This window comes from Lepisosteus platostomus, chromosome 9, assembly GCF_059453375.1.
Source record: "Lepisosteus platostomus isolate fLepPlt1 chromosome 9, fLepPlt1.hap1, whole genome shotgun sequence".
Taxonomy (NCBI): domain Eukaryota; kingdom Metazoa; phylum Chordata; class Actinopteri; order Semionotiformes; family Lepisosteidae; genus Lepisosteus; species Lepisosteus platostomus.
In genome coordinates this window covers 46,443,332-46,458,645 of record NC_142619.1, presented here as the reverse complement: position 1 = coordinate 46,458,645, position 15,314 = coordinate 46,443,332, and the positions used below count along the sequence as shown (strand labels likewise).

Sequence of the window (15,314 nt, the reverse complement as noted above, 5' to 3'; positions counted from 1 at the left end):
CCCTCAGAGAGCTGGTGTGTGGAGAGTGTACTGGTGCATCTAGGTGGATGCTGCGCACTGGTGGTGGTGGAGGGGAGTCCCCATTACCTGTAGAGCTCTATATGGAATGTCCAGAAAAGTGCTATATAAGTGTAAGGAATTATTAATTATTATTGTTGTTCTTGTTTTTGTTGTTGTTGTTATTGTTGTTGTTGTTGTTATTATTATTATTGATTGCTGTATGATAGCAATCGGAAGATTGTGAGGATTTTATTTGCTTCTAGTTGGTGTATTGTACTATGAGGTCAGGGTACAATTGTTTCTGTAAAACAGCATTAGAGTTTTTGCTTTATTGTTGCTAAAGATTGGGGTCACAATCTTATTGTTCACAAGAAATCCTAAATGTTAATATCTCAGAACAAGCTTACCAGAGACAGAGTCCCTCTAAGATAGTATGGATGAGAATACATTTTGGGATGCAGTGGTTCAGTTGTTTACAGGTAATTACAAAAGGTCTTTCAGGTTGCTATTTACTTTTTTCCTCGAAAGCGTTAACATCTTTAATTTGGGAATTACAAAAATATATGATTTATAAACCTAGATCTTTATTTCTTTGTGCCAATTTGAATGAAGATACTTAACTATTATAATGGTGCCCAAATAAGGAGGGGTAGTTAAACTACAAAATAAGGTCATGGAGGCAACAAACGGGTCCTGGTACAATCTTGCTATGTAAGCAAATACTATTTAACATAAGATTAGTTATGTCACCTCGTAAAATTAGGGAATACTGATCATTACGCAGCACGTGTGGTTATTTTTTATCTTGCACAGCTTTAAAATAGAGTAAGAATTAGTCCCAGGCTTAGAAAAGACAATCACATATTTTTAACAGGAAATAAACACTACTACGCAGCACACAACATTACACAGCAATCAGTTACACTACAGACAGAATACCCAGAAATAGATCTTTATAATCGAATTGATATAACCAGCCAAAGAGAGAACTGCATCCTAATCAACAAGGTGTATCCTAACCAGGATTAAATCTGCCTTACTAAGCAGATGCTTACAGTTGAGTAGAAGTTGTCTATTCAAAATAAAGGCATCACTAAAGTAGGAAAGATGATTTTAGCATGCTGGTTTTACAATAAAGATATTAAAAATTTCCACATAAATAAGAATGTTCCAATCATTGTTGAATATTTAGCATGTCAATATGACTGATTTAATGATCCCTCGGTGACTCAATTGTAACATATTTAATTATTAACCCTTTAATTATTTGTATCCTGCTCTGTGTTTACTTACATGGCCCAAAGGCCATTATGTAAACACAGCAGCATTGCTTACACATTATCTCAAACCTTCACAATAAGGCACTCAAAATGGGAAGTCCAAACAAATTAATTCCTGTTGAAATTCAGCTGCTCCATTTTCTGCAACAAGATTTTAGGATAAAAAATAGAGGTAAAAATACAGGAAGGAATTTTTACAGACTTATTCATTTTTTAAATGTATGTAAAACATTTTGTAGACTTATAGTACATATTAATTTAAGAATCTACTCAATTTGTTTCTGGCAATCATGTTTCAATAAAGGTTTGCTCAGTGACGCTTTGACTTGTACCGCACTGTAGGCTGCTTCTCTGTAGTATTGCATAGTCTGTTCAGTACAGTTAACACAGGCTTTGCTGCATTTTTATATAAATGCACAATGCAAAATAAGAGGCTCATTTAAAAAAAAAAAATTGGAGAGGAAAGCTCATTTTAGGAATGGCGCCCCCTCCATAGAGTATGCCCATACAGTGACCTAACAGAGAGAGGTGTATTAGCAAGGGCTGTGTTTTAAGAAGGATCATGAGAAGTGTCAGCCGTCTAGACTGGAGCTGGGCCAATAAACAACACAGAGTTAGAGATTCCCCTGTGTGAAATTCCACAGGTTTTCAGGGAACAAGCCAGCACAAGTCAGTTTATGCAATACTGATGGGCACCTGACCACATGAGTAACCAGAATATAATGGCAAGCCAAGAGAAGGATAAAAACAGGAAGAGAATCACAAACATTTAACAAAACACAATTTTTTAAATGTGACTCACCATTCTGCAGAGTCCAGAAACAGCAGATTGATTAATCATCGGTAAGAATGAAGAACACTTGTTTAGATTCCAAAGAATCTTTTATGTAGAGTTATTAAAACAATCGTTAAGGCTCTTTTATTCACAAATAATTTTTTATTGCAGACACCTGGTGTGTTATGGATGTAAATACACATTCTGTGGGCCTAAATACACTGGGGTAGCTAACATATTCTAAAGACACAGACAGGAGCCGGTTTAAAACACAGACAGATCGTAGAGGGAGCAGCCAAATTTATTTACAATTTAGACTGAAGTATTTGATTTAAGGGGAGGCTGTTTTTTTTGGTTTCTGTGAATAACAATTTAGAAAACCTATCCAAAAAGCAGGTGAATGCAGAGTGATGAGAGTAGCAAGAGAGGTTCTCTCCAGAAGCAGTTACCATTGTGAACTTGACATCTCTCTGTCAAGTCAACTTTGTAATCCTGAACTATGTTAGGCAGGCGAGATTAAGATTTACTTCAGTCACAGCACGCGTGTTCCTACTGTAATATTGAATAATTCCTGTTCTTAAACTGTGAAAGATTTCTTTTTCTTTTTGCTGTCTTAGTGCAAGCTTCAGCAGGGGAACAAAAAAAAAACTGAAAGGCCCAGGGATTTAACGCCTTGAGCAGAAACCTGCATACAATTTGCAAACGATGAGCGATAACAGTATGTAACAAACGATCCTAGCCAATATTCTGATTCATTAAAGATATGAATGAGAATATCATTAAAATAAAAACACATTTTCAAATAGGACATTCAGCTGCAAAGTCAGTTTATAAATTTTGTTTTATAAATCAGGTTTAGTTTGCATACTTAATATTTGATTTTTTTTCAGTCCTGCAGAGAATTCCATATACAGTAGAATGCAGATTATTTTGAAAACTGATAAAAGCTTTATCCACAACTACAGAATAAGATTGTTAGGTATTCTGATTTGGCTTCGCTGTTGAGGCTGCTGAGTTCAGCCAAAGCTGTTAGGCTCGTGCTTAGACACCCTGCATCCTGGATAGAAACATGTGTATTGTTCTATGTAACTTTATGCAATGTTTTAAGTATGTATATTCCTAAATTTGTCTACCTTCCCCAAGCCTCTCTGATTTTGCATTGTGCCAATTTGACCTTGGGCAGCTAATCCTAGGGTATTATATTAAGGATTATTTTATTACTATGATGTACTTTGCTTTATTCAACAACTATTTACCCTTTTAAAGGTGCTGCTGGCTTTTAATTTAAAATTACAGTGTATATGCTATGTATTTCCAGATGGAATCTTTGGCATGCACTAAAGTGTTTCTTAAACAAACGAGAAAGTATATGAGACGTTTGTGTTTTTGCCCCAAGCTTCAGCATTAAACTGAGTGGGTTAATATTAGAAGTTCAAGACAAGAGTTCCAGGGAGAATTTGTGCAGTGGTCCAATGTGTTCTCCTAATAGTAATTCTCAAGAACTGTGAATTTGGGTATTTGAGGTCGTTCTAACAAAGATTCTGCTGTTCCCGTTTTAAATTTCACTCAGAGAATACACTTGAACGGACATCTCAAATGGCTCATTTACATACCAATACGCCCCTTTTTGAATTCCTATGCGTGATTCTCTTTGTCAATATTTCTGTTGTTACTCCTAATTTTAACTGAATGCGTTCGCCTGCTCATTTCTTCCCTCTGATTTATAGAAAAGATTCTGAATGGTGGTTTTTGTATGGAGCCCAAGCAGAGGTTTTTCCTCACGCTTTCTGGGTGCTAATGGACATTTCATGCAGAGCAGACTCTGCAAAATCAAAACAGAGTCCACGTCCCTGATTGATTTCTTTCTTGATCACTTGCGTGTGTGCCCACTGTCCAGGATTCTGCCATGATCAATATATAATATAAAATTCCAGCCTGGGACTTCCAAATGAGATTGGATATAATACTAATCAGTAAATAATATGTTGCCATTTCGTCTAAAATAGTCATATTTTATGGTGGACACAATGGTTTGTAACCCAAAATATGTTTATATAATTTATTTGTTATTAGTTCCTCCTTTCTTCTTCAAAGCGGTGTTGAATCTACTACTGTTAGAGAGCCAGTTTGAGAAAATACATTTTTTTAAACAAACTGAAAAGAAATAATAAAAGAAAGAATTAAATGGCTAGGAGGTACTTTCCGTTTACATTCCTGATATAATCTGCTGGTCTTAATGGCTGAGCCTTTTTTTATAAGTCTGTAAGTATCATAGAAGGGTTTTTGAACTTCTGATAAATTTCTTTTACCACATTCCACGCTGTTTACAGGAGTAGTACTGGTGTTGTCTTGTTCTCTTTAGGACTCGGCTTTCTGCTGAGAAACAGTGCAGTCTAATGTTGCAAGACCAGCTCTTTTATTTTAGCATTTTCTCTAGGTTTGAAATGCAGTTGCTTCTTTCTCTCTTTGACAGCTTTCGGCTGCGCATTCAGGGTATTAACAAGTGCCGAGGTTTCCAGACATCCATTTGATTCAGGAGAACAAAAGCAAATGTAATCAGGGAATCTATAGAGAGAGGCGCCAATCGCTTGTGTTAATTTATTTAAACTGGGCACAGCGAATGTGCAATTTGATTTCAATTGAGCAAAAGGATATTCTCATGCAGCTTTGAGAACAGAGAAAGCACTTGAATGCTGCCTTGAAAATCAGCATAGGAGACCGGATTCAAACTACACACTCCAGTTTTCACAAACCGCTGAATGTTTGAGAATTTTCTGTTCTCTGTGTTTCTTGGATTTGTTGTGTTGGTTTCCTCTTGCACATGTTGTTATACTGTACATTCTACATGCTTGCCACTGTGCTCAGAGATGTATGCACATATTGGAAAACCTGTCCAGTCAAGCATACGGCAAGGTTCATTTAAAACAGGCAAGGATTGCGGTGTTTTTGCCTTCATGTTTCACTCTAGGCTCCAAATAATTAAAATAAGTGATGTGTGTATGACACAATTTACAACAACTCAGCATTCTTTTTAAACTTACACAGCAGTGATGACTTAAAAGTGCTATTAGACTATTAGAGTTGCATGCTTTACTTACAAACAACCTTTCATAAAATGACTGTCTTGAACTTAGGACTAGTGCAACACGGGTTTTGCATTGCTTTTCTCATTATCTGATATCAGAGTACTTAGCATTCATTTAAAAATGGAGATATTCCCGCTTCTAATGTTCTGTATTCTAATATATGCAGTGATTACTTCTTATATAGGCGCTGGTTCAACAGACCTTGTTTGGGTTACTTGTCAGGCTTAAAATATTTAAGAAAGAATTTACTTGTAGCAGATTTGCCTTATGATCTGCATACCATCATGATAAAAGCTGATAAGTCTTATCAAGCATTTGGGAACAGAATGAAATTTGTATAAATGACAACCTTACAGATATTGTACTTAACGTCTGTGTGTCTGGATTACAGCACTGTTATTCTACGAGGAAAAGTTTATTTTTGATAACCAGTTAGCTACCATTTTATCTCTCTAAAGAGTACAACTCAAATAGTGACTCCTGGAAATGAAAAATAAAATTCTGACCTTTTAGAAAATAATATCTCTTAGGAGGAGTGTTTACATCATAAAACATTCTCTAAAATGTTTTATTTTATCATAAAGAAAATATTTGCAGAGTGGTTTTAACAAACAAGAACAATGTGTCCTTTTATAAAAAGGGTTCTTACAAGAAATGCAGCAGCATATGTATGGTTACAAATCCAGCCCATTTGGTAGTGAGTAGTTAATTGATGCAAAAGATCTCATCTAGCCATTTCTTGAAAGAAACCAGGATATTGGCTTCTACAACTGTCCCACACCCCCACAACACTTTGTGTAAAGAAGTTCCCCCTGTTCTTTGTTTTAAGTGCACTTCCACATGTAGTAGATTCCACATGTACTCTCTGGATAGGCCATGCACAGGCCAGTCAGTGTAGAGGATGCATGAACAAGAATCCAGTCAGCTCCTGCCTGCTGAACATGGGCAGCCCAGGCAGTTGGTGTGGGATTGCAGTTTTTAAACCCTACGGAAATTGTAGGACAAGGTGGCATGCCCCCAGCCTACGTTAAAACACCACCTTAAACATTTGCTTTAGGAATGGACCGGTATGGGTAAAATACAAGGACGAAAATATATTTTCCATTCTTATGTTTGCCAAATAGTGAAATGGTATTACATTACATAGTTCACGTGAAATTATTTTTTGTCTTTTCTGTTGTAAACAGAAGTTAATATACTACAGTTCTGTCACGTGTAAGGAGATAGTACAGAGCTGTCATTTTTCTAGGACCTGTCAGCATTCCTGAGATGTAACAGTGTAGGCCCAACACTGCCATGACATGAGTCAGGGATGAAGCCCAGTTCTATTTTTCATTCTGCTGACACGCAGCCAGGTGTAGCTGAGGTCTTGGAAGAGTCACGGTGCTTGCCTGTGTGTTTGACTGGCAGGTGTGTGAAGGCAGAACAGAAGTGCTCATAGTAGAAAGCAGAGTGTGCCGACCATAACACGGGGTAAGATCAATTCTGGCTTGCGCAAAACACTTATTTCAGCATTGGCTCGGCACTGCATGACGCCAGTTTTTCTCTGTAGCTTACCTGTCACTGATCTCCTGCAAGTATTCCAAAGAGTGTGACTAAGGGGGTAAAAATAAGAAGAGAGGAATGGTTTGGGAATTGTATTACATTCTCAGATTTGCACTAGAGCCACTGTGTGTCTGTAAAAGTGATCACTAAGCCATGGAAGGAAGTAGAGGCAAAAAAAATATTCTACCGTTTTCCTTCTGGAAGTGAACAGTAGCATGCCTGGATGGCGGGTGGATTTTGTCATGCTCTAGTCTTTGCCAACCTGAGAAAGAAGGTGTATATATTGCTCCTGTTGCGATCTGCAAAGACATCCCGATTAGATATTAGGAATGACCTTGTCTGTAGTAGATAGTAACAGTAAGATAGTCTTGGATTCACTGAAAGGTGTGAATATTTAACATGTTTTCTCTACATGTATACAAAGACCTACTTTAAATGAAGTAGAAAGACAAGAAAGTCTTTATATTCCTTTCCAAGTAGTAATTCCCTTAGGCTAATTACAACTGCAATGCTTATAATACTTTATAGCATACAATTATCTTTATCTCTGTACAATAAGTTTTATTATGAATTATGATGTAAGAAGGAGAGATTAATGCCAACTTTATCTGACTTTATATTGTAACTGTCTCCTTTCTCACGTCTTTTAGAACACTTTTCAGAATTATCTACGTGAAGCAAAAGTATCAGCTTTATCTGTAGTACTATTAAACTTAAGCTGACAGTAGGACTTCCAAGAAGCCAAATCTGTAGATTAAGAACTTAGAAATAGAAATTAACTTGCTAAGCATCTTCTATATATATATGTATAAAAATGACTTCTCTTTATAGAATTTCTACACAATTAAAATGGCAACATTTTTCAATACCCTGTTCGGGGATCAGTCTCTGGATGTGTTTATAGGCTTTCATTCTGACATCAGCTCTTAGCTGCCTAAACAATTGTTTTTAACAGCACAGGTTTAATACCATTCTCCTGGTGTCACTGCTTTTAAGAGACCTAAAAAACCTGCAGACACACCAGCCCTCCACGACCAAGACTGCCCACTTTTAGGGCTACCAGTATTTTTCACCATTTGGTAATATTTCAGATTTAAAAGTATGTCTTTTTAGTCATCATTATGTACTTTTAAGAAAATAGAGACTTTTGGCTGTCATGGCATCAGCTAACTTCATTGACATAACAAGACTCTTTGACATATAACATTGTTTATCATTGTCCCTGTTTCGCTGAGTATATTTGCGGAAAGAGCACAATGAAGGGCTGGGTTGTAAGAAAAATGATTTGATCCAGGTAGAAATCACATCCAGTGTAATGGATTGTTTACTTGGAAGGCTTTTCACAAGCTTGACAACCTTCTCAGTTGTGAAATCTTTGCCTGATTCATTTATAGATGTGTTATCGGCACTTTAAAGGTCCTTTTATTCTTTGTGGGTGATGCAATACCATGTTCTGATAACATAAACAAAGGAAGGCCTTTGTCTTCTGAGATCAAAATGAATAATAAGAAGAAGAAGAATCCAAAAAGGCCACAATCCATTGAAGGAGATGCGATGTCTTGCTTGCATTCTCTGTCTCATGCCAGTCAGTGATCGTTTATATTTCCAGTAAAATGTGAAATGAGGGAGCCACTACACTGCCAGGCTTCACATGACTGTACAGCAGGTTTAGCTCTTTATACGTAGGGAGATTAATAAAAGGAAGGGCTGCATCCTGATTGTGGCTGTCTTTGATCTGCAGCGTGTGCCTGCCACCCTGTTGGCTCAGTGCCCTTCCACCTCAGTGGGGTGTCCCTGTGCGACCCCAGCAATGGCGAATGTGTCTGCAAGCCGGGAGTGGGGGGCCCACACTGTGATAGATGCATGGTAGGCTACTGGGGATTTGGAGACTATGGCTGCCGACCGTGTGACTGTGCTGGCAGTTGTGACCCCTTCACCGGCGACTGTGTGTCCAGGTAAGGTAACTTTGCTCGCATTTCTTTGTCTGTTCTCACATTAAAAGCAAAATCCCTGCACAGATGGTGTCTAGTATTCTTTGACTTTGATTAGATACACTTGTGCATTATGCGGTCTGTTCTTCAATGTTGTTACAAATAGGGGGTTATGAAAATAGTCACTAAAGTAAATAATCATAACCCCCAAATTGTAAGGATTTCCCCAAGAATATGTCTAAGCGGTTGATATAATTAGAGGCATGTGAATTATTTGTTCTCTGGCACAGTTTCGCTGAAAAGAGGAATAATAATAACATAGGACAGTATGTTCTTAGCAAGATTCAAATACTGAGCTCCGATCGTTTTTTTTTCGGATATAGGTACTCTCGCCTGGCACAAGTCTCAAGTTCCATCTGCTCCTGTCCCCTCTCACGCTTGTGGTCTGCCCTTTTTCTTTTTCCTCTTTCTTTTCCTCTCATCACTGTCTTCATCTGATCTTGTAAGGTGTCTTTCTGGACTGCTGATTGACACTTAATCATTTACCCAGAACTTAATTAGCTAAGGTAAACCAGGGTGATTCTTTTGATCAGTGTGTCTCACACCCAGCACAGCTAAGTAAACATCCTTTGGTTTGAAGCTCTAGGAAGTGGAGATATTGACACTACTTAAGTGTTGTGTCTAAATTCTTATAGAGACCCCTCTATTGTCACCTACCTCAGCCTGAAGCAGTATCTTAGATTTTATTGGACTATGCTGCAGTCTGTTGGAGCAGGGCTTAGCATTGTTTCCTCACAGTTCTGGGACCATGTGTTCAATTCTGGACCTGGGATTCTATCTGTATGGGGTTTGTATCTTCTGCCTGTGTTCACATAGGTTTCTTCCCACTGCCTAACTGGGGATTTTCTCCTGAAGCTGAATTAGTGTGGAACTGAACCAGATGCCATCTGAGGGAATCATCCATCTATGTTCTAACTTGTATCCAAACAGGGTCAAAGGCGAGCTGGAGCCTATTCCAGCAGGCAATGGGTACAAGGCAGGATACACCCTGGATGAGATGCCAGTCCATCACAGGGCACACAAAGACACACACACACACTTATACCAGGGCCAATATTTTCCAGAAGCTTGTTACCCTACTAAATGTCTTTGGACTGTGGGGAGAAACCAGAGAACTTGGAGGAAACCCAGGCAAACATGGGCAGAACATAAAGTTCAAACTCCACACAGAATTGCACCCAGAGCCCTTGAAAAATCATTCTGACAGTTTTTTTTTAAATCTTCAATATCCATTTCAAATCATAGCTCAGACGTGGATGTGTATCAAAGAGGCGATTTCCCATCTCCCTTCAATGAGAGCGAGTCTGCGTGGAACTGGAGGGGTGATGAACTGTTCTCAGCTCTGCATTACTCAGGTGTGTTCAGTCTCGTTTCCACTCATTTTCGAAATGTGAAATTTCCCGTCTGTACTGTATTTTTAAACCATCAGAAACAATGGACACATTAAAAGTATTGCAACAGTAATCAGGGCAAGATTCTGGTGTTCGTGGGCTCTAGGCACTTTCACTCCGAAATGTGCAAAAAGAGGGGTCAACGCCAATTTAATTACATCGATTGACATTATGAACTTAAAACTATTCTAGTGCTAAACCACGTGATTGATCACTTCGATACTTCTAGTTCCTAGAACAGCTGCTAGATAGTGTGTGATTATTGATTTGGGGCACCTAGAGTCGATTGCAAGCATGGTGTTTCAACTCGTTTTTCGTGAGTCACTGGTGTTTTTTTAATTTTAATTTTAATTTCGTGGGCCCTGGGCACTGTGCCTACAGTGCCTAATGGGAAATCTGGCACTGACAGTAATGAATGATGCATGTAGGGATTAAAAATTCATAAGCTTAATTGGAGTTAAAAGCCCAGGCTACACAACTGAGGTTAAGATTTCACAGACTGTGGAGCATTTCAAGTAGCACATGACCTCAAGTCAGTCATCAGTCTGCCTGTCAAGGTTCATTTCCTCTCTGGCCGGCTTATGTCACCAGAGAATAGCAGAGTCGAAGTGGAGCAAACTATAGTGCTTCTCAGTAGCTACTGCAATGTGTCTACATTGGAAAATTAAACCCAGAACAATGTAATACTATATATACTGTACATGATATAAAGTACAGTATGTGAGCATTGTTAATTACATGTTTTAGATTGGTTTTTGTTCAGGTTTCATAAGATCTCTTAACGGGAAGCTATTTGAAAGCTATTTAACAGTATTCAGATGTGTAGCAGTACCTGGAAATGCTTTATTGATGTTATCACACAGTATTATGTGAACTTGTGGTGTAGCACTTTTGATGAATCTTTAATCTCAGGAAGCTGAAACCACATGCAATGATAATAATTAATAATATTTTTTTTACTGAACTGTGGGAGTTGTGGTAAAAGGAAAACCAACTGTTGGCACTTATTTACACATTATTGCTGATTATTTGTTTTTTTCTGTTTTGTGTGTGTTTCTTTTGTTTTTGGTAATCCACTACAATAAAAAGGCTTCCATGTACATCAGTAATTGAATGTCCTCTACTAAACACCTGAAGTATTCAGTCTTTTTGGTAAAATATTGTGAGATGTGCTTATTAATAATTAACAAATTACAGTAAGCAAACTGGAACCAAATCTTTTAATAGTAAGACAAACATTTTTCAATATGTGAGCAGAAGTATCCAGGTGTCACTTTCTAGATGCCAGCCTTGTTTTGCCTTAAAACTTCACAAACCACTGTAGCTGTAAAAAGGGCCTTAAAATAAAATAGGATCTTTTAATAATTATTTTCTTTTTTCATAGAAAAATGTGAATGTAAAGAGCAAGACTTGGGTAACCCCAAACTCTTTTGCACCATGAAATACGCTTATGGTGAGTATCCTTCAGTACTGTTGTTTGCATTAGATCTCTGCTGTGTTGCTTACAGCAGTGTTATGGCAGAGGTCTGCTGTGAACTTGAATGTGTTTGAAAGTGAATGAGAGGTGAAGCAAGATAACCATTGCTGGAACATTCCCAATTGTCCACTAGTCTTCAAACGACAAGCTTAGGAATATTTGAAGAAGAGAAATGTGTCGTATTTATGCAAAGGATTTGAATATACTGCTCATACTTAACCTCAGGGTTTTTTTTATTTAATCCAAAAATAAGCATTCTCTGTTTAAAGCTGATGATTGTGTATTCGCGGAAACAGGCATGAAAGAGGCTTCCGTTAGGATTCATGCTAAAAAAGTGCCTTTTAGTTTCACATCTCTTTTTCTTTTTTCCTTCTGTCTCCCCTGTGTGTTGCAAATCAGTGAATCACTAGAGGATCAGAGGAAGAATAAAATAGCTGTTCATGTGTCAGAGGTGGACAATGATGTGTTTACCTTGGAGCAATAAGATGTTTAACACAATAAAGTGGTTAAACATTAACACCGTGAATATGGGCTGGCTATGAAGTCAACTTCTCTGTAAAGAATTCTCAGTAAAAGTTTAGTTTTCTCTTACCAGCTATCAAAGTACAGTGTTCAAAATTCTTGGGGTTTGTAACAGTGAAGAGCAGGCATAAATGAGATATTTATAAATATTGTATACATTGTATATTTCCTTAAGAAATTATATCTCCTTTTTCCCTTTATTTGATGCAGTCTTAAAGGTAAAAATTCTATCTGCGCATGACAAAGGCTCACATGCTGAGGTCAGTGTGAAGGTGAAGAAGGTTTTGAATCAACAAACAAAACTGAAGATCCAGCGCAGAAAGATAACTCTGTACCCCGAGTCCTGGACAGCTCGGGGCTGTACCTGCCCAATTCTCAACCCCGGTAAGACCCTAAGATCATTAGAAAAGCTACAAATGAGAGGTAGGGTATCCAGGCTCATAACGTGATCAGTCAGTAACTAAGTGATCTGAGGATTTTACCCAGCTGTTTCTTGAAAGATACCCATGTATCAGCTTTGACACTGTAGCTGGATAGTTCGTTTCAGACTCCATTCCTGCATCCCTTTGTGTAATGAAAGCATCTGCTGCTGTTCTCTGTTTTAAATACACTTTCATGTTGTTTCCACTTGAGACTTCTGGTCTGTGGTCAACTGTTGATCCTGAAGCACAAATGGCTCACTATGAACACAGTAGTGTTTTCTACGATATGCCAATACCAAGAAATGAGCTGATAGCTCTAGCTGATAGCTAGAAACAAAAAGATACACGTACATTGGCAAGCACATGTAAATTCACATGCTGGTTAAGATTCCTTCTCTTTCCACCATCACATAAACACCATTATAGTTACCCTGCATTATTTCTCTATATGTGTAAATATATATGTGTGTTTGTGTGTGGAGAGAACGAAGAATAGGCAGATGTCCTTGAGTCCATTCTGTTTCTTATTTTATGTTCTGAAAAATCTGTCTTAAAAGTTGAAGTTTGTAAAAACCATAGTTTCAAATTCAAATACAGTAAATTAGAGGAGTTCTGGTATGAAAAAATATCATAATAACTTTGAAGTGCATAATGTACTATTTTTTTGTGCAATATTGTATTTACAAACAGAACAATATTAGCGTTTTTCCCGTTTCTCTTTTTGCAATTCATGGTCTTATTATTCAACAGTGTCTTAGCATTAATAAAAATGGAGGAGGTAGATTTTCTGTGGAGTGAAGCAATTTTACAGTCAGTATGTAGCTGCAGGTTTACTTTTCAACATTGTTACATTCATTAATTCACAATGTACCATTCACAAGCCTTTGTCTGGTCTATGAGGAAGGAGTCTCCGACTATTAAGAAGGCACATGCTTCTGCACAGCCATCATATGAAAATGGCTGAGAAATGCAGGAAGGGTTTTTAAAGACGGTGGTTGTCTTCCAGGGATGGAATATCTGGTAGCAGGCCACGAAGACAGGAGGATGGGCAGGCTCGTGGTCAACATGAAAAGCTTTGTCAAACGCTGGAAACCTAACCTTGGAAGAAAGGTCATGCAGTTTTTGAAGACGGACTGTAAAGGCTAGGACGGAGGGGTGCAGAAGAAAGGACTGCAGTTTTGATTCCGTGCACTGAGGGGGTGTCGGCTGAGGACGGAACACCCAAAAAGCAGAAGCTGAAAAAAGTGACAGACAAAAGCACTGAGCCCTCGCAGGACTCGTACTTGAAACCGAAACCAAAGTTGGCCAAATTTCCCAGCATTCCCGGCTATACCCTCTGAAGCACTTTACCAGCGGTTGGGCCAAGGCGTTGATGTCTTATCTGGATGTTCCTTTTCAATTAAGAAATCCTGGGCAGGCTGATCAGCTTGTCTACGAATGGCGAGGATGATCTCACTCATGAAGTCTGAGGTGGAAGATTGGCCTTCACACTTACGGGCTGTGCTTGACTGGCCAGGGCTCACCATCACCATCTTCAGACCTGGCTATTGTGAACACGCAAGAGTCAAACTTATTTTGTTGTCCCCCACTAATGCAAATGTTGGATCTCCCCTTTTTGTTTATTTGTTATTCACATGTGTTACACTTGGGGGTGGGGTGGGGGAGGAATTGTGCTGATACACTGCTCAATCTGAGTTGTCACTCCCAGTTGCGCAGTTCTACGTATCCTGCAACAGCTGGCTATTTGTCAGCTAGGCGGTACAAAGACTTTAGGCCTGTGGATTTAGACTATTTACTGTTGTTGCATCACAAAGCCATATTAAGCAACTGCTTTAACGTCTTCAGTACATGATGCTTCCTTGATGTGTATACAATGCATAAAAAAAGAAAAAAGACAGTGTTAAAAGAGCATTTTAATATTCAGCATTTCATAGTTGTATGCACTTAGAAGTCCTATGGACTTGGATATGCCAGATGCTGTTGTTTTTTTTTTTGCTACATTATTTGTTTATGTACAGTATATAATAAAAAAGTAAGACTGAATTCATTTTTAACACAGGCTTATGTAAGTGTCTTTACTTAGTATATTATACTAATATATTATACTATTATATTCTGTTTTAAATGTTGAACTCTTGTTATTTGTTTCATAACATATTGCTGAAACTCGTGGGTTTTTTTTTTTGTAATTTCTTTTTCTTATGATGACTGTATTAGTAATATCTTTCCAGTGGGTATTTTCTGTGTCTGTTTGGTATCAAGGAGATAAAACAGATTTAATAATAGATCATATTAAGAGACATGAGGACATTTATTCAAAATGTAACATAACAGCAAGAAACCTGGTGTCACATCCCTGGGGAAGAGAGAGAAGCTATGTACCTATAGAGACAAATGGAATGTGCAGCATAAGAAAACAGTCCTTGAAAATTCTTAATCATTTTAAAGTCTTTAAACTAGCAGTAAACTGTCAAACTAGAATCACTGACAGAAGTCAATGATTGTCTTCTTGCAAACAGGTTATGCCCAGAATTTCACTGTATGACGCAAACTTTCATTATACTGGTAGTATATTTCCATTTGTGACTCGAAAATAGGCAGTCTGTTGACTAACAGCACACTTGGGGAACTGCATTTCACAGCTTGGATTTGTACTGCTTATTCACATTAGCACATACTGTAACTATAAATACAAAACAAGTTTGATATGCAAAAAAATACTGAAGTGCTGTTTTTTACAGCAATAATAATTATAATGCAGTTTTGCTTATGAGTTTTTTTTTTTTAAAAACTCAGATTGCTGTACATAAGCACACACAATACAC

The 15,314-nt window shown here is 37.8% G+C and overlaps 1 protein-coding gene across 3 annotated transcripts in view; it reads left to right on the top strand.

Annotated features, from left to right (window-relative positions):
* The window catches only part of ntn4 (netrin 4), a 33,291-nt gene extending 18,748 nt beyond the window's left edge, over window positions 1–14,543 (top strand). For all 3 annotated transcript variants that reach the window (XM_088645272.1, XM_088645270.1, XM_088645269.1), the window contains 5 exons: window positions 8,428–8,641; window positions 9,923–10,032; window positions 11,453–11,521; window positions 12,278–12,451; window positions 13,496–14,543. In XM_088645272.1, coding sequence (XP_088501398.1) covers window positions 8,428–8,641; window positions 9,923–10,032; window positions 11,453–11,521; window positions 12,278–12,451; window positions 13,496–13,635 — 707 coding nt within the window. In that variant the 3' untranslated portion in view covers window positions 13,636–14,543. The remainder of the gene's footprint in view (window positions 1–8,427; window positions 8,642–9,922; window positions 10,033–11,452; window positions 11,522–12,277; window positions 12,452–13,495) is intronic.
* Window positions 14,544–15,314: the final 771 nt, after the last annotated feature.